The sequence below is a fragment of the Echinops telfairi genome, unplaced genomic scaffold (genome assembly GCF_000313985.2).
Source record: "Echinops telfairi isolate 266 unplaced genomic scaffold, ASM31398v2 ScPeMD7_7400;HRSCAF=8409, whole genome shotgun sequence".
Classification (NCBI taxonomy): Eukaryota; Metazoa; Chordata; class Mammalia; order Afrosoricida; family Tenrecidae; genus Echinops; species Echinops telfairi.
Window position 1 is genome coordinate 35,687,656 of NW_022111300.1, and position 21,424 is coordinate 35,709,079.

Here is a 21,424-nt window from a genome sequence, read left to right on the forward strand (position 1 = left end):
GAGTCAGCATTGACTCGATGGCAGAGTTTGGGGGGTGGTTGGTTGGGGTGGGTGAAGGTAGGAGAGATGATCCAGGCAGGTGTCAGCATTCCAGGGACTCACACATGTTGAAGAGGAAACGTGTGCCCAAAGGAAAGCACATGGCTTGGTTTGGGAGGCAGGTTGGGCAGCTAACTGATCCTCCTGAGAACCCAGTAAGAGGCAGACTATCTCCCCAGCAAGCACCCACATGCATTTAACCTTCATATAACCCCTGACCTGTGATGGGGAGGGGGCCGTCTTCCCAATCAGGAGCCCACTCCGGGAGAAGGACTTCCCGTGCAGGCAGACACAGCCAAGGGAGGAGGGGGAGGTGGCTTGGAGGTCCAGCTCATAGAGACTCAAAGCCAGTGGAGGCCTCTATGTCTCAACAGCGCATTGTGTGAAGACAGGCCCGGGTCTCCACTTCCCCAGGTCACCAAAGCCTCTGAGATGACCCTTTCACTTCCCCAAAGAGTCAGTGCCCACCTTCTTGCTCCACCTCCATCCCCCCCTCCCCCGCCCCCGCGCTCCGGACAAGCATGCACGTTCTCCAGCCCCACGCCGGAAATTCCGAATGTGAAATTCGGGAGGGCAGGACTCAGCAGGCTGTCTTCAGCCTGGCCAACAACTTCTGGTGGACATCACAGGCAGCCGGAGCGGTGTCACTAGGAAGAAGGGGTGTGTCAACCACTTCCCGGCACTGAGGACCGCTGACCCTTGCCTCATGTCACAGATGCACGCCCAGACCCACCGTGACACGCCTGTGCCACTGGCATCCCAGGGTGCAGTGCTGGGTGGGTTTCCGGCGCTAGCCGCCGTCCACGATCAGCCTGGCCAGCTCACGTCACCTGAGGCTCTCCAAGACACAGGAAGCGTGCGCGTGTGACTGTGTGCTGTCCCGGGGAGATGGCAGGGTTCCCATGAGTCACTTCCTACGCACGAGTGCCGGTGGCGCGCACGGGCCACCCCATCCTGTCACCCACATGGGGGCCAGGGATCACTCCCCTCCCTCCATGGAAATGGGCAGAGTGGACCTAGGAGGTGGGACCGCTGGAGTTCACACCCCGTGCTGTCGGTACTGGCTGGGACCTGTCTTCACACCTCCCCATTCCTCTGTGACAGGGAGACAGCCCTCCCTCCCCGCATGGCTGAGGGTTTGTGATGGGTCCTTGGATGGAGCCCTCGGGGGCCATACTGGTACCATGTCTTGGCCTCAGAGAAGGGCTGCGTGACCCTCCGGGCCAATGCCAGAGACCCAGGGCTGGCGATGCCATCCCTGTCCTCAGCTCCCCTGGGGATGTCCTTCGGACTGTGGAAGGCCCAGGGCAGAGGTGTGCGCCTGGGCTCTCAGAAGCCACTGCCACTGTGGGCATCTGGGAGGGTGTGTTCTGTCAACCGGTACAGAAGGACATTTTCGGGGGGTGTAGAGTTCCTGACAGAGGGGGCGTGTTCCTTGGGAAGTGAGAGGCTGTGGAGTCTGTAAACACCAACCAGACCAAACCCACAGCCATCGGGTTGCTGCCAGCTCACAGAGGTCCTGCAGGACAGGGTCGCACTGCCCCGTGGGGGTTCCCAGGCTGTCGATCTTTGTGAAAGGGCACAGCCTCATCTTTCTCCCCAGGAGCAGCTGGTGGGTTTGAACTGCTGACCTTAGGGTGAGCAGCCAGACACATAACCCACTGCACCACCAGGGACCCTTCCAGGAAGACCCTGGCCCACAAAGACACATGCCTGGAGTTGGGGCTGGGCTCCCTGCCCGCTGCACAGGGCTGTGGCAACAGGTTGGTGCTCAGCCAATTCGGGTCTGAACTTCTGTGGCCTCAGCCCTGGTAGTACAATGATTAAGCACCATGCTGCTGACCAAAAAGCTGGGGTGGGGGTTCAAACCCTCCCCAGGGCTGCAGGGAGAAGAGCTGGTAGCCACTCTCAAGAAGATTGAAGCTAAAACCAAACTCACTGCCCCTGGGTCGACTGTGACCCCTGGGTCTGGGTCCCGAGGCTGGGGGAATCTTTACAGAGCTGACAGCCTCCTCCTTCTGAGGAGCCAGTGAGGGGTAGGACCTGCTGACCTTGCAGCACTAACCTCCAGACATCCCTGGGCTCAGTAAAAGTGATGCCCAAGAAACCCCGGCACAGCAGCCCCACCCCGGCACGCCTCCCCCGCCCCTCACCACGACAACAAAGGTGACAGCTGGCACCCGGGCCCGCCCACCTGCCGGCCAGTAGCCAGAACTGGTGACAGCCTGTGCAGGAAAGAACAGGTGGGCTTCTCACCTGCCTCCATGTGAGCGTGGGGGCCTCACAGGACACCCCGGCTCAGCATTGTGTGGGCTTCCAGTGGGAACACCTGAGAGTTGAAAGCCGATCCTAAGGCTTCCCCTCCTGAAAAGGTGGGCTACCAGTGCACTCTGCATTGGGGTGCTGGTTACACACAGGCACTCCCCCCAGAAACACTCGCCTGAGCACACTCTTGATCTGTGTGGGTTCTTGAAAGTGGTAGATGCCGACGCGACGTTTCCTCAGACAAGGTGACCCAGAGAAAGGTAGAAAAGCCGTGGGAAGCCACCCCCTTTGGGGTGTTTCTACAGAAAGAAACATCAGCCAGGAGAGCAGCGGTTCTCAACCTGTGGGTCGCGACCCCTTTGGGAGTCCAACTACCCCTTCATAGGGGTCACTCGATTCATAGCAGTAGCAAAATGACAGTGATGACATAGCAACAAAAATAATTTGATGGTTGGGGTCACCACCACATGAGGAACAGTATGGAAGGGTGGCAGCATTGGGAAGGTGGGCAACCGCTGCCCTAGAACTTGGAGGAAAGAGTCATTCATACAGACACACAAATAGTAGAGTAAGATTCTTTTTTTAAAAAAGTCCAAAAGCCAGATGTAAGCATCTTTCTTCTTCACCCAAACTGTCTGCGTCTGCTTTGCCTGCTTTAATTATCTCACTGGCCCACAGGCTGTCTCCGACCGCTTCAACCGCCAGGCATCTGCCTCAGTCTGGCCTATTTGGGGTGGCAACCCCCTGATACCAGAGTGCTCTCCAGCCCTGCCGCTCTGAGCCTCCTTCCCAGCGTTCCCTCTCTAGCCTAGTGGTTTCCGCGGACCCCATCGCCTGAAGTGGGGGAGAAGGTGACCGCCCTGTTTCTCTCTTCCCCACGCCTCTCCCCGCCACCCCCCACCCGCCCCTGAGCCAGAATTTTCTAAAGACTTGTCTCCTCCCAAGTGGTCTCCACTTCTCTCACATCTGGCCCTCCCTGGGTACCTAACACGTCCGCATCTAGGCTGGACCTCAGAAACTCACCACCACCAAGTCAATGCCAAGCCCTCGTCCAGACCTAGAACTCAAAACCTGGACAACAGACCCACTGTGCTCAGGTCATTCGGATTATTAGAGGACAGGGTGGAACTGTCCCTGTGGGTGTGTGAGACCGTCACTCTTTACAGGAGCAGAAAGCCTCCTCTTTCTGCTGCGGAACTGCTGGTGGTTTCAAACTGCTGACCTCGAGGCTAGCAGCCCACCAGGGCTCAAAATCTAGAACTAGGCAAAGCCAAAAGCTTGCCCTTGGCCGTGAATGGACACCCTTCTGGCTACAGAGGTCAGGGGAGGCTTCTGGGTGGAGGAGGGTCTTGTGGTCAGCCCATGTAACCAGTCCAGTGGAGGTGGGGAAAGACAGGCTCAGCAGGGAGGGACAAGCAGCGTGCTGACAACAGATGAAACCTTTGGTTGGAGCAGAGGCTTGGGAAGGGGAAGGAGACAGGATGGAGGTAGGGCCTGGGGGTAGAGGTGAGCCAGTGAGCAGCAGGTAAATACCCTTCCCACCCCCCACCCTGTGAAGGGCTTTAGCCATTAGCCCACAGCATCCTGGGGGTGGGATGGGGGAAGAACACCTGGGTGATACCTGACTATCATGTTCATTCATCCAAACAGATCATCTCCTTTTAGAAAAAGGCGGGTCCTCCCATTATTAAAATGCATATTCTGCTAAGGATAAGGCTTAAAAGCCAAACAAAGGTACAAGTGCCAATTAAACACTCTTATCTCCAACCTCAGAGCTGGCAAGGAGGGATTAGTGCATCTCCTTTGTCCCTAAAGCAGCCCCAGGCCCTCTCCTGGCCCAGACCTGTCTGGGTGGCTGCTCCCTGAGTACGTGAGCCTGTGGGTAGCACAGCCCCATACATCTTTCAGCCCAATCTTATGTCCCAGGCCCAGCATCCCTGCCCACTTGGTCCTTGGCTCACACCTCCCTCCCAAGTCCAAGGTCAGCTTCAGTCATGTGGCCTCACCCTCCACCCTCCACCCACCCCAGACTGGCACCTCGGTGGGGAGCCTGCAGGCAGGCTTCAATTCCTCTCCCACACGTCGTCGTGCACAGATTCGCCCACACACGAGGACGTGGCCCACGCGCTGGTTGCTGGTTGCTTTAGAGTTCCATGGTGGGGAGCCGGTCATCGCCAGGTGGCCCTTCTCCACCACCTCTAGGCTTTGGCTGCCTATTTCAGCCCCTCCCCGCTCCCAAACTGCCGTGCAGCTCACCCCGGGGCCCTGAGCAGAGGCCCCCCTCTCTGAGGTCAGGGACATGGGCTACTGCCCTTTCTGTGCCTCTTGCAACACCTTTCTAATCCAGTCTGTTTGTCAGGCTTCATGAAAGAAATCATCTGCCCCTGCCCCCCAGGAGCCATCCCTCTTCCCTGAGCGCCCCCCCCCACACACACACACACAAGTCCTGATGTCTTGCAGAGAGAGATCTCCGCTGGAGTCTCATGCCTGGGGAGAGGTTGGCACTGGGCCCCCTGCCCCTGGAGTTCGGGGGCCGGGGTGGCCAGAAGCTTCCCCAGAGGAGGCTGGGCCATTTCGCAACCCTGCGGGGCACTGTGCACAGGACGCCCGCTGGCCCTGGCACGCGAGCGGGCGGTGAGGAAACCCGGAGACGCTCTGTCTGCCTTCCAGCCGGCGCCACTTCTCCCTTTCCAGGGCTTTGCTCAATCCACGGGGCGGGCGCCCTGGCCACAGACCCGGGACATGCCGGGGCCACAGGGCTCCCTCCCCTACTTCTGTTCTTATGGGGGTGGCGAGGGGGCTGGGGGTGGGGGATGCACAGACCTGGCCTCAGCACCCCGAGAGATAAGGCGGCCAGGGCCTGTCATGGTCATCTCGGGCGGGAGGCTCGCTGACGTAGGGAAGGATTCCAGACGGCTTCCTTCTTGGGTTGAACTCCAACGCCCTTATCTCCTTTCCTGCCCGGCGGGGACTCCTCACTCCTCACACACAAAGGACAGCCCCTCCCAAGACACTCAGCCCCCCTTCCCACCATACACACACACTTAAAAGAAGAGGTTCTGCCTCTGGATGACTTAAGCCTCCAGGTTTCTGGAGTCGCTGGGTTGGAGGGTCAAGCCCACCCAAAGGTGCCATGGAAGACAGTCTCGGTGATCAACTTCCAAAACAGGCCAAGTGGGCACTGGACAGGCATGGAGCACATGGGGACCGGAATGAGAGCAGAGGGCATTGCCGCCTGGGAGGCTGCTTCGGAAGCTCCTCGGAGCTGCTCTCGGCCAATGGAGACATTTCTCAGAGAAGCAAAGAGTAGGGGGTGGGTCCGTGCAGTCACCAGACTCATTGTGAGTGTGAGTGTGTGTGTGTGTGTGTGTCTCGAATGACTAACCACAAGGTCAGCAGTTCGGAACCACTCGCTGCTCCTCCAGAGAGAGGAGGCTTTCTATTCCCACAAACATTTACAGCCTCGGAAACTGGGGTGGTTCTACACCGTCCTATTGGGTCGCTATGAGTCGAGACCAACTCGATGACAGTGGATTTGGATGGCCGTGGGAGGCGGGCTGGTCCCAGTGTCACCCCCATGCTGCAGACAGGGAAGACAGGCCACGGGAGGCCAAGTGTTTACAGGGCCAGCCGCCTTCCCAGTGGAAAGTGGGACCTGAGCCTATCCCCCACCCCGCCTCTTTCCAGGCCTGTGTCCTATTGCAGAGCAGGTCACCAGGGTGACCAGCAGCCCACCTCTGGGGCTGGCGGAGTCTTGTTCCAGTCCCAGGTTCCCCGCAAGTTGCTATGGGAACGAGAAGTTCAAATTTCCTGGCTCCTGGCCTGTGAAAATCACAACCCGAACCTTCCGTTGGTGTGGGTCCCTCCGTTAATTTCCTGTTTGACTGTTCACTTTAGAGCTAGTTCCTTCTCATCACACCCCTCCCGCTCCCCTCAAAGCCGCCCCCTCTAGTGCGGGCCTCAGGTGGGGCGGGGAGCCCACGCCGGACTGGGGAGGAAGCCCGGCGTGGGCTCCCAGGTCGGCGTGGGCACTGTGGGGGAGCCCGGGCATTCAGAAGGCACACCAGCCTGGCTGGGTCAAGCCCTTCTCCCGGTGAAGAGGGACTGCTTCGTGCTTGAGTCAGACACACAAACAGCCACTCCTGGTGCGGGGGGCGCCCAGGGTCCCCTCAGCGCCCCCGGGTGGGAAGCTTGGGAATGACTGGTCCCCATGCAGCCCCTCAGGTCTGCCCCCCTGAGAGCAAAGGGGCTCAGTTATCATAATCCCCGCAGCTGCAGTGGGGCAGGTGAGCACCCCCACCCAGTGCCCTGCACTGCCCGGTGACGACAGTGCTCCTTTGGCAGCCATCGGGCCAGAACCCGAGCCTGAGAGGGCCTGCCCAGCCCCCGGTGTGAAATGGGGCTCGATCATGGGAGGATGGCAGTGGGCCAGAGGTCTCCTGGATGACTCTGACAGAGCCATGACCGGGCCAGGGCGCCGTCCAGAGTGAAAGGGGAGAGCCAAGAACTTGAACCTCCCGCTGGCCCCATGTCAGCTTGAAACTCACCACCACCAAAGTCACCGCCACCAAGGCCGCGGTGCCGACTCGCAGTCAGGACCCTGTGGGTTTCCAAGATGGGGAGTCCTTCTCCAGGGTGGTGTTGATCTACTCGCTTGACAGATAGCAGCCCCACCGTCACCAGCTGCCACCCGTTTCCCCTTGGCATTCTGTAGCTTATAGTACTCTTTATTATAGGCAAGCGTTGTTAGCTGCAGTATCATCTATCGTAACTTAGTGTCATTTGTTTGTGTTTCTACTTTCTCTGAGACTGAACCCAACAGAACCGATCCAACTTTGTCTGGACAAACACCCTGTGTTCCCCAGTGTCAGCCCTCCCACTTCAAACACCCCGGCCCCCCACCCCCACCCCGCCATTCCTCGGCCCTAAGCCTCCAGGAGGCTGTGGTCCCTTAGGTCCCTGGTAGGTGGTTCCTTAAAGCAGGTGGCTCTCTTGAAAGGTGAAGCGGTGCGGTGGCTCTTTCTGCCAGGCCTTTGGGAAGATGCAGAGGTGGTGGGCACAAAGGGAGCCTCACAGGGGACACCCCAGGAGCCGGAAGGTGCTGGCAGTGGGTGTGGCCTGCTTCCCCACTGTTTCAGACCCTGACCCAGGGTCCTGGGAGCCGCCCATAGCTAGGGGCTTGTGTTCAGAGCCCCTCCTGCCCAGGCCTCTCCTAGGGCTAGCCCCTTGAGAAGCCAGGGGCGCAGGCCTGCTGCCCTCCAGCCTGAATGTCTGCAGAGGGATCCTGAGCCCGCCCTGCGGCCAGACCGCGTTCCGCACCCCGGGCCAGCTGTGGGCTGGAGCATTCCCCCGTGTGACATTTGCTGTCGCCACTGTGTACAGGAGGTTTGCAAGCTCGGCAGGAAGGAGGCTCATTATTCCCCCTGGGGCACCCGGTCCGCACTTATTGTGCCGGCCTCCTTGGCGAGCAGGGCTGGCGGCCAGGCCACAGGGCACCGACTGGGATGGGAGTCCAGGCCAGAGCCTTGGGTTTCCTTGACATCAGACCAGGGCCGCCTATCGGGCGGACAGAAAAGCTGTATTTGGGGACAATCCTCACCACCCCCCACTGTGCCCACCTCTGGGGATGTCTGAATGATAATGATGAATGTAAAACCGGCACTGATGGCAAAGCCTGGCTGGCCCCCGCCCAGGTGGCTGGTACCCACAGCCGCCCTAACTAGCTGCCCTCCCCTGGGAGGCAGGTGGGCCCTGCTGTCCTCTGAAGCTGGTCTCTGAGTTTGCACCTCCCTCGCCTGCCCACAGTTTTGTCCTTGTAAGTTGCTGTCCATTGGGCCCCGTGTGTGCAGAGTAAGGCAGCCCTGCAGGGCTGTCCAGCCTGTGACCTTTCAGAAGCTGATGGTGAGCGAGGCCTGCCCCCCTGAGCTGCCTCCACGTGGGCTTATATGGACGGCTCCCCTGTCAGCTACGCGCGAACCCGCGTGCTCTCTAATGTCGCCCTGAAACACGGTGGGAGGCTCACGTTCATTCAGAAACCGGCCCCCAGTACCCTGGCCACCTCCTGCTCTCAGCACCCCACCCGCCTGCTTTTCTGTGGGTCAATTCGGAGCACGAGACAGGGACAGGAAGACAGAAGGAAGAGCAGCCCCCCACACCTGCCCAAAGAAGAAGGGAGTGAGCATCCTTTCCCTGACTGCTCTGTGCCCCATCGATCCAACCCGCACCCCCAGGCTTCCACCTCCTCCCACGCCCTGAAGTCGTCCCGGCAAAGGTCACCAGTGCCTTGTAATCACCCATTCCAGGGGACCTTGGTCATTGTTCATCTGACTTGACCTCTCTGACGTCTGGCACCATTGACCTTGTACTTCTTGGAACGCTCTGGGCTTCCATGACGGCACTTCCTCCTCCCCCCCACACACACACCTCGAGTTCGCTGACCAACCGCCCCTTCCTCCTTTGGGGGTTCCTCTTCCTCTTCGGCCCCCCTTTACAGCCTGCTGTTTCCAGATTCGGAACCCTGGTGGGGTCCATGTTAGGCTGCTAGCTGCAAGGTCAGCTGTTCAAACCCACAAGCTGTTCTGCCAGAGAAAGACGAGGCCAAGGCCATGTGTTCTCATAAAGAGGAACGGCCTGAGAAGGGCCTCGGGCAGCTGCCCCTGTGAGCCCATGCGGATGCAATGACAGACCGCTTGGTTTTGAGTGGGGGTGTCTCCATGGATGTGTGACTCCGGTCCTCTTCTCTTGCTCGATGTTATCCCAGGTCATCTCACCCAACCCCCAGGCACTGGTGACCACAGACAGCCAGTCTCCACCCAAGCCTCATCACCGGCCATTGCACAGGGGCCGTGGGCTGAGTATTTACAACACTGAACTTCACTCTCTCCAAACCGACGGTCATACCAGCCCTCCCAGTCTCATCAATGGAGCCACCATTTATTCAGTGACCAAACGGGGGGTGGGGTGGGGGATGGCGTGTCCTCAGTCCCCACATGTCCATTTCCTCACCTTCACCTCTGCCGCCCAAACCTAGCTGCCAATTCAAGCCACCACCATCTCTCCCAGCCACCTGGTGTCTCCGCAGCCCCTGCTGCCATCACCCCACCAGCTCCCGGATTCTCTCTGCCAAACGATAAGATCACGCCTCTGATCTTCCAGTTTAACGTCGGGATCAAGTCCAAGCTCAGGACCATGGGCTCCCCAGCCCTTTGGGTAGGGCCCTTGCCTTCTGTATCGGCATGCTCTCCCGCCATCTCTCTGCCCAGAGTGCCGCGTGGTTTAGCCAGCTGGAAGCACTTGTTGGCCAGGGCGCTCTGCCATTTCACGTGTTCCTCTTTAGACCATGTCTCATGCCTCCCATGTACCCAGTCAAAAATGCCTTGAGTTCCCCTACTAGACTGTAAGTTAGGAGTCCTGGCGGCATAGTGGGTTGCAATGTGGACTGGTAGATGCAAGGTTGGCAGTTCAACACCCCCTACCCCACCCCCACACCCCCGCTGCTCTACAAAAGAAAGATGAAGGTGTCTACTCCCATGAAGAGTTCCCGTCTCAGAAACCCACAGGGGCAGCTCTACTCTGTCCATAGGGTCAGGGTCAATGCAAGGTCAGTGAGTTGGAGACTCTGAGTTACCAGTCTTACTTTGGTTATCCTGTGCTTACCCAGTGTTTAGCTCAAAGTGCAGGCTCCTGTAAATGCTAGGTAGGTGGGTGGGTGGGTGGATGGATGGATGGATGGATGGATGGATGGATGGATGGATGGATCGATCTATGGATGGATGGGCAAGTGATGAGTGGACAGGTGGGTGGAAGGTTGCATACATGCTTGTGTGAGTGGGTAAAAGGATGTGTGGTTGATAGATTCATAGGTGGTTAACTAGATGGTACCGTGGGCTGGTGGGTGAGCAAATGGGAATATGGCTAGACAGTTGGGTGGATGGTGGCCAATACCAAGAATAGGCAAAATCATTCCAACAGTGTGAAGGTCCAGGTGGGTGATTGCCACCCACCAATAGAAGTAGGAAGCTTGAACAATCCCACCCACGGAGCTGAAAGCTCATCCAGGAGGAATTAACATCGTTCTTCCAGGAGAGGGATGCTGACCGGGGACTCTGGCACCTTCTAGTTTCCTTAGACTTTCTGTCTGGCATGCGCCACTTAACTCCTGAGCCCTGGCTCCCTGTCTATTAAGTGGAGATAAGAGTGCATGTGGCTGGTCCCTGTCTTCACCAGCGTGTCATGAGGGCAGAGGGGACAGTGCCCTCCAAGTGTGCCGAGACCTCCAGGGGAGCCCGGTGTTTACAGCGCTCCCAGTGGAATGGCCGTAATGACAGTTTGCCTTTGAAGCAAGCGTTGTGCTTTTTCAGAGCTCTTGCACCTGACCTCAGGAGGTGCTTACAGCCGTTCCGGGCAGGTATTATTATCCCATTCTCAGGTGAGGAAAACCGAGGTGCTGGTGATTTAAGGGTTACTCTGAGTGACTGACGGAAGGCCTTTGGACCCCAGGCCTACTGACGGGCTTCTCGGTCGGTTGCCTACTCCCCTGCCGCCCCAAGCAGAGAGCAGGCTGTGATGGACCCTCTTCCCAAGGACCAGGCATGTTGCCCTGAGCCTCATCCCAGGTCCTCCCCTCCACTTGGTAGTAGCTGCAGGTTCAGATCCAGCAGGGGTGCAGAGTGGAAGGGCCCCACCTTCCTAGACCACGTGCCACCTCAATGCCGGCTCCCTGGCCATTCCTGCTCCCTGTCCTGTCCCTTCCTCTCCACGGTCAAAGTTTGCACCCCCCACTAGGGTTCCCTCGGCCTCTGCAGACAACCACTCACCCACTCTCTGCCCCTATTTCTTTGCTCTCTCCTGGCTGGGAACTTCAGATCAAGGCTCTCTGCCGCAAGCACCCTGGACCCCCTAGGCTTCTCCCCCTAAGGATGGGCTCTCCTGAAGGCAGGGTCTGAGGCTGCTTGGGTGTGCTCCACTGGGCACTGAGAGGTCGGGGCGGCAGGAGGATGGGTCGGGAGCTGAGGGGTGCAAGAGCAGGAGATGCAAGCACTCCGGCACAGAGAGGTGGCCCGCAGGTCCTTCCATCAGCACCCAAGTCACCAGCCGGGTTATACCTGAGCACACCTTGGGTGGCCTGCCCTGGCCCTGTGGGCCGCCACCCCCATCCCCACCTCATGGGGAGGGGGGGTACTCTCGGATGAGCTCATCAGGCCCCTCCCTCCCCAGAGGCTGCCAGGCCTCTCACTGCCCTTCGGAGCACCTTGGCCCCGCCCTCCCGAGGGAGGATGTGATGGGTGTGGCCACAAGAAGACAATGGGACAGGAATGCATTGGCTTCCGAACAAACGTGGTGCAGGCTCACAAGACCGCTTTGGAGTCCCAGCCCAGAAATAGGGGGTGGAGGGCGGCCTGCCCCTGCCCGCCCACACCCTTCTGTTCCAGAGACTCCAGGGAGCAAGTGGACTGCACTCCCGTCCTCCTCGCTGGCCAGTTGTGCAGATCGAGAGTCCTCCCCAGGGGCCAAGGGTAGGGAGAGGAAGGCAGAGGGGCCTGCTCTTCTTGGAATGGAATCAAGCACTATCCCTAGAAACCCCAAACGGAACATAACCTAACGAGGAGGGTTTGCATTCCTTTAGTCCTAAGACCAGCTGCCCTCTGGGACAGCAGAGACGGATTCCAGAACACGCCCATTTTGACAGAGAAGGAAGAGATGGCACGGTCCTGCCCCAGGGATACTCTCCCCCAGAGCAAGTCCAGTAAGGACCCCTAGGAAGCCGATGGGCTCCTGGGGGCACGGGGAGCCTTGCAGGGGGCCACTGGAGGGGTGTCAGCAAGGAGGGCCTGCCGGGTGAGGCAGGCCAGCCCCTGTCCTAACACAAAGAGCAGGTGGTGTCTGGCGCTGGGAAGGAAGGCTCTCCTCTTGGTGGGACAGGAGAACGGCCTCTGTAGACCCTTGGGCTGTAAAGGCCTGAGTCCACTCCCACGGCTGGCAGTGGGCACCCCCACCCCCACCCCGCCGCACCTCGCCAGAAGGCTCGTGTGCTGGATGGTGAACATGTTGATCAAGGATTCTGATGAAGACTTATGATCAAAGCTGGGGGGCGGGGAGATGCATTTCAAATTCTGGTGAACTCCAGACTTTCTGGAGCCACTTAGGCTGGATGCACCCCAGAAACGATCACCCTGAGTTAACCTTGAAACTTTAAAACAAATTACCCCCGGTGGTCTTCTATTGAAACCCAAAAGTCAACCCCCCTCCCCAAAGGCCCGCTTCGGTCACGTTCCTTCTGACTCACAGTGACCCGGTAGCTCCGCAGGACAAGGGAGAAGGGCCCCAAGCGAGTCCAAGCCTATAACCTTTCACAGGAGTAGAAAGTCCTACCTTTCTCCAAAGCTGGTTTCACACTGCTGACTTTTCAGATAGATTGCAGCCCAGCACAGCCCCGCTGCACTCCCAGGACCCCTCTTCTGACTCTCGGCGGGAGGGGGAAGGTTCCCTGTAAGTCTGTCTTTCTAGTTTACCTTCATTCATGAAGCTTTATGCTCTCTAAAACTACCTCTCGAGTGATGCTATTGAGTCGGCATCGGTCTGCACCCCCCAGCCCCTCCCGGGAGGAAGGAGAAGCCCATGAGTCAGAATGGATCCCAGGGTTTCCTTGGGATCCAGTTGACACCAGCAATCTGAGAGAAGCTGGGGCACGCCGAGGGGAAAGAGCACGATGCTCGAGCAACCGATAGGAAGGGGTAGAGAGACACTGGGCCCCTCCAAGCCCCCGGCTGTACTGCAGAGAACTGTGCCCCACCAAAAGACAAGCATCTTCTGCAGCCCTCAGCCCCGGTGCCTGGGAATGTGTCCTCGTTTGGAAGCAGGTTCTCCGGGGAGGGGATCGGTTACACTGCAGGAACAGGGTGGGGGTCTCAGTCCCATCTGCCCAGTGTCCTACAAAAGACGAGCGTTCGGGCTCTGGACACACAGAGGAAAGGAACAGGGGAGGCAGGGACCAGCTCCCCGTGCCAGAGTGGCCTGGAGATGAGCAAGACTCCTTCAGGAAGACCCCTGCCTCGCAGTGCAGGTCCAGGTCTCCCCAGACATGCCCTGTGGTTGCCAGTCTCCAGTGGGGTCCTGTGAACACACACACACACACACACACACACACCCCGCCTGCACAGCAGAATGACCCCCTGTTCCATTGGTCTGAGCCAGTGCTGGCTGGTTTGAGCCCATGGACACAGCCTTCATGCAGCGTTCACCCCGGGGGGGCCCCTCTGCCAGCACACGGCTGGACCAGGTGCTGCAGTAAGCCACGGGGGTTCGCACTGGCTGGTCGTCTGAAACAGATTGCCGGGCCACTGGGGCTAGTCTGTCTTAGCCTGGAAATGTCCACGCTCAGTCCATGCTCACTGCCTTCCAGTCGATGCCATCCCGTAACGACCCTGCAGGACAGGGTAGAACAGCCCCCGTGGGAATCTGAGACGGTAACTCCTTACGGGAGTGGGAAGCCGCCTCTCTCTCCCCCAGAGTGGCCGGTGGTTTCGAACTGCTGGCCTGGAGATTAGCAGCGCAGTGGGTGACCCACCACCCCAATGAAATGTCCGGAAAATCCACATTGTTGTCGTTAGGTGCCATCAAACCGGTTCTGACTCACTGCGACCCCGTGCAGGAACTACGGCCCCGTCCGGCACCCCCCTCACTGTGGCAGCCCCTGGGTCACTGCACCTTGTCAAAGGTCTTCCAAAGGATGGAGGCCACGGTCACCATCATCTCTTCTAAGGGCCGTCCCGGCTGTACTTCCTCCCAGACATCTGGATGCCTTTGTACTTTAACTAGTCTTCATAGGCACCGCCACTGAAATACATGCATCCTCCCGTCTTCCTTATTCACTGTCCTAGTGTCACCTGCCTCCCAGGCGACTGGAAACGCCAAGGCTTGGGTCAGGGGCACCTTCGTCCTCAAAGTAACATCCTTGCCTGTCAATACCTCCCAGCGGTCTTGTCTTGCAGATTTACCCAATGCAAAGTGTCGTTGGATCTCTTGACTGTTGCTTCCATGAGCATCGATTTGTGGAGCCAAGCGAGATAAAAGCGAGGAAAATCCATGGAGAGAGATTAGTGACGTCCAGGGGATGTGGGCAGAGGGAAATCAGGACTGACTACCAGCGAGGACAGGACTTCTTTTTGGGAGTGGATGAAAACATTCTAAAATGAGTGGTGATGGCGGTATACAGCACAGCAAATAGACAAGAGACCACTGACTGCTTTTAAAATGGGAACAGTTAATGTATGAATGATGTCCTAATTTTGAAAAAGAGAGAGAGATTGAACAGAGAGGGAAGATGAGGCAGGTTCAGGGATGCCTGGCTCCCACTTTGCTCAGAAAGCACTTCCAGCCCCTCAGTAACTCAGCACAGTCCCAGTCTTGCAATGGGTCGAGTCCTGGGCCCCCGGGGAGTGCGGGTAGCCCTCTTCTAGCCAGAGCAAGAGAGGAGCCCTGGTGGAGTAGTGGTTAGGCATTGGTCAGTATATTAGTCTGGGTAGTTTAGAGAAACAAATCCACAGAAACTCGTGTAAAAGAGAGAGTTTTATATAAAGGTTAAGTGTGCATCAAGAAAACATCCCAACCCGGTGCTGCCCAAGCCCACATGTCCAATATTCACCCATTAACCCATATGTCCAACTCCAGTCCACAAAGTCCTCCTCCATCTCACAAAACAGACACAATGACGCCGACTGCAGGATGAAAGCTGAGTCAGTGAATGTGTAAGCATCTGTGCTGGCAGGGGTCCCCACACGGGTGCTCCAGCACCCAGGGCTGCATCGGGGTAGGTCCATGTGGCTTCTCCTTGAGGATATCTTGCAGGAAATCAGCCTTGCCTGCTGAAACAGGGAACTGCTAAGGCAGCTGCACCCTGGTGCGACCATCACAAAGCAAGAGACCCGAGAACTCGAAAGGCCAGGCTTACGGAGCCGTTTATCCCTCCACCCTTCGATTAACCCCACATGTGCTTATCGCCCAGGTTGGCATAATTAACTAACTAACTAACTAACTCAGTCAGTAATTTGAAACCACCAGCCACGCTGCGGGAGAGACGGGGCTTTCTGCTCCCCTAAAAAGCTGCCGTCTTAAGGGGCACTTCTTCCCCATCATGCAGGGTGGCTGTGGGTCGGAGTGGACTCAGTGACGGTAGGTTTGTTGGGCCTTGGCCACAGGAGGCCAGGGCTGAACCTCCTGGAAGGCAGGGGCCTCATCACCGAGGAACCCCCCTGCTGTGGCTGGGGTCACAGACTGACGCGCAGCACACCCGTGTCTTGCTGTCCTCCTTAGAGAAGCAGGTCACTGGGATGGGCTCTGTGGAGCCCCTGGGCGGCTTCAAACCACCAATCTTCCAGGCTGCGGCTGAGCACCCAGCTGGCACGCCACCAGAGTCCCTTGGGAGGTTGTTTTAGCTCAGCGCGATTGAGCCAATGGGGACGAACTGCCCCTGTGAGTTTCTGAGACTGTAGCGCTCTGCAGGAGAGGAGTAAAAGGTCGCGTCCTCCTCCCACAGAGCGGCCGGTGGTTTCGAGCCGCTGACCTACTTGTTAGCTACCCAGCGCTTCAACACTTTACCACACCAGGCTCCTGGCCCTGCGTCATTTCCCTGAGGATTTTCCCTGGCCCCTGGTTAGCCTCTGCTGTTCCCAGCACACCTGCCGCCACCGCCCGCCGCCGCCTCCAGTCCCACCTGCCGCCCTTCTCCGCCACACTCACAGCACGGCGGCCTGGCGGTGGAGGCATGCATGGCAGCCCCCCAGCCCCTGGGAGATGGCCCTAGGGGCTTCTGCCCGACCTTTGTGAGGTCCGACCCCTGGAGACAAACGTCTTTTCAGAAGGGCTGCCTGGGGCTGGAGAGGTGTCGGCCTGGGGCCGAGGGTCGGATTCAGGGAGCTGTAACTGAGTGCTGCTCTGTGTCCCTCTCTCCACAGCTCTTGCAGTCTCAGGATGTGAAGGAAGATGCCGTCCTCTGCTGCTCCATGGAAGTGAGTGGCGGGGCGCAGAGACCCCCGAGTGCAGACCCCTAAGGACCCTGAGGCACGAGCGCAGACGCCCAGGGGAAAGGCTTGCTGATGCTGGAGACTTCCATGTCGGCACCATCTCTCCCCTAGCCTGCCCCCCCCCACCCCGTCCCCAAGATGCTGCTGCTGCTCATTGATCCCCCTGCTCCAGCATCTTCTTTCAGAGAGGTGGCGGTGACCCAGCCACTGGGCAAACCTCAGGAGAGAGCCCAGAGCTGGGCAATGTGAGGTGCTGGGAGGAGAGGGCTGTCAGCCTGGGATGCCAGGACCTGCCAAGGCTCCTGAGCAGGGGTCTCTCTAGAAGCCTCCCGTTTGGGGGCCCAGGAGTGGAGTGAGGGGCGCCCAAACAGCAGCCTGAGCCTATGGGGCAGGCCTTCTGATCCTTGGCTGGGTTCCCTACCTGGGGCTTTAGGGGAAGAGGAGGAAGCAAAGGCCATGCCCACAGAGAACTTCCAGTCTGGTTCAGAAAAAAGATCTCTCTCTCTCTCTCTCTCTCTCTCACACACACACACACACACACACACACACACACACACACACACACAGATTGAATGTAGGGTCTGCGTAGGAGGAGTGTGGGCAGAGAACAGGCATCCCCGAGGGACAGGTCAGGGTGGACAGGAAGGTCATCAAGGAATGCCCGGTGAAGGAGGGGATGCCTTCCAGAGGGTGGGGGGTGGGGAAAGATGGGCCCAGATGGGGCGGACAGAAACTCTGCAGAGGCCCATAGAGCAGCCAGCGAAGGTCACAGTGGCCCATCAGGGGCCTTGGGGGAGGACCGGGCAGGTCTGTGTCTGACCTTCTGCCCTGCTGTGTACTTCTCCCCTCACCTGGGGCCTGTGAGGAAGGGATAGGGGCCGGAGGCTCATTCCTGCCCTTGGGTTCCACCTGGACACACACAGGTAACAGTGGGCGGGGCGCATCTCCAGAGGTTCACCACCCCTAGGGGTGTCACGTTCCAGCTCAGGGGTTAGTCAGGGAGGGCTTTCTGGAAGAGGGGGTCCTTGGGTGAGAGGCAGAAGTGGCCCGGTCTATGGGAGGCTCCTTCAGCCCTGGCTGCTCCCGCTTGTCCCTTCCAGCAGATTGACTGTGCATTGTGGCCTCCCACAGGTGACTTACTGGTTAGGTGGCCTGCTGTTGACCCTATATAGGTTGGTGGTTCGAATCCACCCCAGGACTGGACAGCCGTCCATCAGTCTGGTAAAGACAACCCCTGGGGCCAGCACAGTGGGGGTCACTGGGCATCCAAAGAGACCCAGCACCCCAGGCCCCTCTGTCCTCCTCCTCTTCCGCGGGTGGCCCGGTAGCTGGGCTGAACATCCCTGAGGCCTGCCAGCTCTCCCCCACCGTGGCGGCCGGCTGGCCCTAACCTCTCTCCACCGCCCGCAGCTGCAGAGCACTGGCCGGCTGCTGGAGGAGCAGCTGCCCGAGATGATGGCAGAGCTCCTGGCCAGCGCCCGAGACAAGATGCTGTGCCCCTCGGAGTCTACGCTGACCCGGTCGCTGCTCCTGGAAGTCATCGAGCTCCACGCCAACAGCTGGAACCCCCTGACGCCCCCCATCACACAGTACTACAACAGAACCATCCAGAGACTGACAGCCTGACTGCCAGGAGCGCCGGCCGGCGGGCTGCCCACGGGCAGCTGGGGCGCTGCGGCGCAGGGCCAAACGGACAGGCGGGAAGGCAGAGTGGCCCTAGCGGAGAGGAGAAGGTAGTGGGGAGGGGGGTAGGTAGATCTAGGGTTGGGGGCAGGCTGGAGCTGGGCAGGGAGGGGTCAACCCCTAGAGGAGCCCCCACCCGCACCCCAGCCCAAGCATGCCACCCTCACCCAGAGGGGTGCTCCTTTCTTTCCACAGTGGCCCCTGCCTTGTCCTCCCGCCCCGGCCCCTTCCCAGCTCACCCTCCCCGCCCCCGCCACGCCTTTGTGCCAGGGCTGCTTCTAGGTGCCTCCTCTCCCGTGGGGCCCAGCTTGGGTCAGACAGGACCTCCGAGCCTGCGAAAGTGGGTCGGAGACGGGCGAGCATTGTTCCCTATTCTGTCTGCCTCTGTCGCCAACTGGCAGGAGGCGACATGTAGCAGATGTCCCCGAGGACAAAGGCCGGCCGTCCCCACAGCCACTGTAATTGGGGGCCTTTGTCAGCCACGGGGAGGCGGGTCAGGCTCCCTCCCCCCCTTGCTCCCCCGTCCCCCAGTCACCTTCATGCTCCACCCACCCATCCCTCCCCCAGCTCAGGCCTAGGGGGTCCAGCAGGGGGGCAGGGCCCTGACAGTTACATTTGCACTCTTTTGTTTTATTGTGTTTTATTCCCCCCCACCCCACCCCTGAAAGCCGGCTCCTTTGAAGTCTCTTTTCTCAATGGAAAGAGTCCGTGGTGAGCATACATTCCCCTCCGAGAGGGCCCCTGATTAGCTGGGGGCAGGCCTGGGGCCCTCCGCTAGGATTCTAGCCACAGACAGCCTGCCAGGAGCCAATTAGGGTAATTGGAAACTTCTGCCCCTGCAGGGGTCCGGCTGGAACCCTGTGTTCCACAGCCACTAGCTTCCAGTGGCCCTGCCATCTCCGGTCAGCTCTGTCCCTCTCCAAGGCGGTCCTGCCCACCGGGCTGCACTCAGGCCGCCCGGCCCCACCGCCCGGCGTCCAGCAGGGGCAGCAGCATGGCCGGCAGATGAAAGCCAACGTGCTAAAGGACTGTCCCCAAGCTCAAGCTCCTTCCAGGGAGGAGGTTGGGCCTGGGCTCCCCGGGACCCCCCAGGACGGTGCCATGGGCCCAGCCTCATTGCAGGCTGGCTCGGGCATCTGTCTGTCACTAGGGGGCGGGGCCCCGGTGCATCATGGCGGGGAGGGGAGCAGTACTAGTCCTGGGGGCAGGCTGAAGTTTCCTAGAAGGAGCCTGGTGGCATCCCCGTGCTGATGGCTGAGGCCCAGGAGCAAGCAGGGAGACTGGCTCCCGGGGAAGAGCTGATGTCCGTCCATCCAGCTCTGGTGCCAGGGTCTAGAGCTGACTGGGGGGTAGGGAGGAGCCCCAGGAAGGGACATCAGCAACCAACGAATGACCCTCTGGGTCATTCAGACCCAATCTGACCGGCCAGGAGATGATGGTGGGCCAGGGAGGCTCCCTGTATTTATTCTGAGTGGGGTAGGGACAGGGGTCCCCACACCCCCAGGCCTTCCTCAGCACCCTCAGCCTGCCTTGGCCCCACCCCCACCCCCAGGGTGTGAGGCTGCTGGGGACGAGGTGGGGGTGCTGACGGAAACCCCAGGAGGGTGGCCTTCTCCCCCACCCCTTTCTTCGCAAGCTTCCCTTCCTGCTACCCCTCCTCAGCCCAGGCCTTTGAAAGGGACACTGAGGGGCTGGGGGTTCACAGAGGGACACCTGGGACGTGGCGAGGCAGTGCTCAGGGTTTCACCTGTGTCTGCGTGCGGGAGGAGGGGGGGTCTCCCAGCCCCTTCCCTAGGCTCCAATGCAGGCGTACGGAGGGTGTGCTGGTCCCCGGAGAGGCTGGAATGGGCTCCCCTCGGTGGTCCTGGCCAGCCCCCCACCCCCCAGACCAAGACGTCAGCGCTCAGATACAGCGAGATAGAAACGTGTGTGAGTACGTAGGAGTATATTTTTAGTGGCGTGCCGTGCCGTGCCGTGCCACGGCGGCCCCACACACGGGGTCTGCTGGAAGGCGCTTGCTCCCTGGCCCCATCGAACACCGATATCAGCTGCTTCTCCAAAGCTGGCGCCGCCCCCCTGTGTCCCTCTGCTTCCAGACGTGGAAAGGGGGCACTTCAGAACGCTCACCCACGGAAACACCACCAATGTCTTATGCGAGGCAGGTCCCCACAGGAGACCCCCTGGGAGACCACGCAGACGGAGCCAGAGGAGACACTGCACCCCACAGGCCTCCCGTCTCCTGGGCCAGGGCCCCCTCTGTGGAGGGCAAGGCCGCACCCCAAGTGACCTCTGAATGTTATGGCAGGGCCGGCTGGGTGTCGCGCGGCTGAGGCTTGCGTTCGCTCCCCAGACTCACCTGCCCGATGCAGACACTGTCCTGCTAATGAGGCCAGCCCTCCTCCTTAGGGCACCTTTGTCTGTGCTTCCCCCACCCCCACCCCTGCTCCAGGAGGCCTGAGGCTGTGCTGAACCCCTGAATGTGGCCGGAGACCTCACCACTTCCCTCCCGGCGGGTGGGTGCACACCCCAAACCCAGATTCCGTCTGCTCCCCCTTCCTTGCCCACTCTGGGAGGGCGTCCTGTCCACCCATGTCAATGTCAATGTTGGCCGCGTCGGTATTTATTCTAATTTTTATTTTATTTTCTCCGAGGGATCGGGGGTGGGGGTGGGGTGGTACCACTGACCATGCCCTGGGCACCTGCAGAGGCCCCAACAGCCAAGCCACCTGCAGGAACCCCCCCACAGGACCACCCCAACGGGCCTCACAGAGCCAGGCCCAAGACTGTTACCCGCCCCAGACGCAGCCAGGGGGACCTGTGACCTTCCGAAGCCGGCACACTGTTGGGAAACCTCAGACTGGGCCTTGGAGGACTGGTGTCAGAGAAGGCAGCATCCCCACTGCCCTGGACACTGGATGGGAAGGGCTGCCCCCACCCCACCCCCATCCCCTTGGCCTAAGCCAGCCGAGAGCTGGACCTACCTCCCCGGAGCAGGGCCTGGGGCTTCCTGCCCAAGCTGCAGATGCGTCCTGTTCTCGAGACCACCTTCCCTGCCCCCTCAGCGTGACCTGCTTTCTAGCCGAACCCGAACTGCAAGTGGGTTTCAAACAAAATAAACACCACCAAAAAGCAAAAGGACCCTGGATCCGTGTCCTCTGTGTGCCCAGCTACGGGGCTCTCTCCCCGCGTGGTCGCCTCTGCAGGTGCTGGCGGGAGCAAGGGCAGATGGGGTGCTTGGGGGAGAAGGTTGTGAAGGAGAAGCCCAGGAGAGCAGGGCTCATGGGCTTAGACCCCGCCAAGGTCATAGAGCTAAGACAGTCCTGTGGAAAGTGGCGTCTCAGCCAGAGGTGTGGACGGCCTTCAGTCTCTGCACCCCCAACCCACCCCCCCTTTCCCCAGAAGTGTCTGTGGCATTT

General features: G+C 59.7%; 1 protein-coding gene across 1 annotated transcript in view; it reads left to right on the top strand.

Moving 5' to 3' along the window:
• The window catches only part of CTIF (cap binding complex dependent translation initiation factor), a 214,409-nt gene extending 193,263 nt beyond the window's left edge, over positions 1-21,146 (top strand). Inside the window, exons 9-10 of the mRNA XM_004703101.2 lie at positions 16,257-16,310; positions 17,736-21,146. Of these exons, the coding sequence (XP_004703158.1) occupies positions 16,257-16,310; positions 17,736-17,951 (270 nt within the window). The 3' untranslated portion in view covers positions 17,952-21,146. The remainder of the gene's footprint in view (positions 1-16,256; positions 16,311-17,735) is intronic.
• Positions 21,147-21,424: the final 278 nt, after the last annotated feature.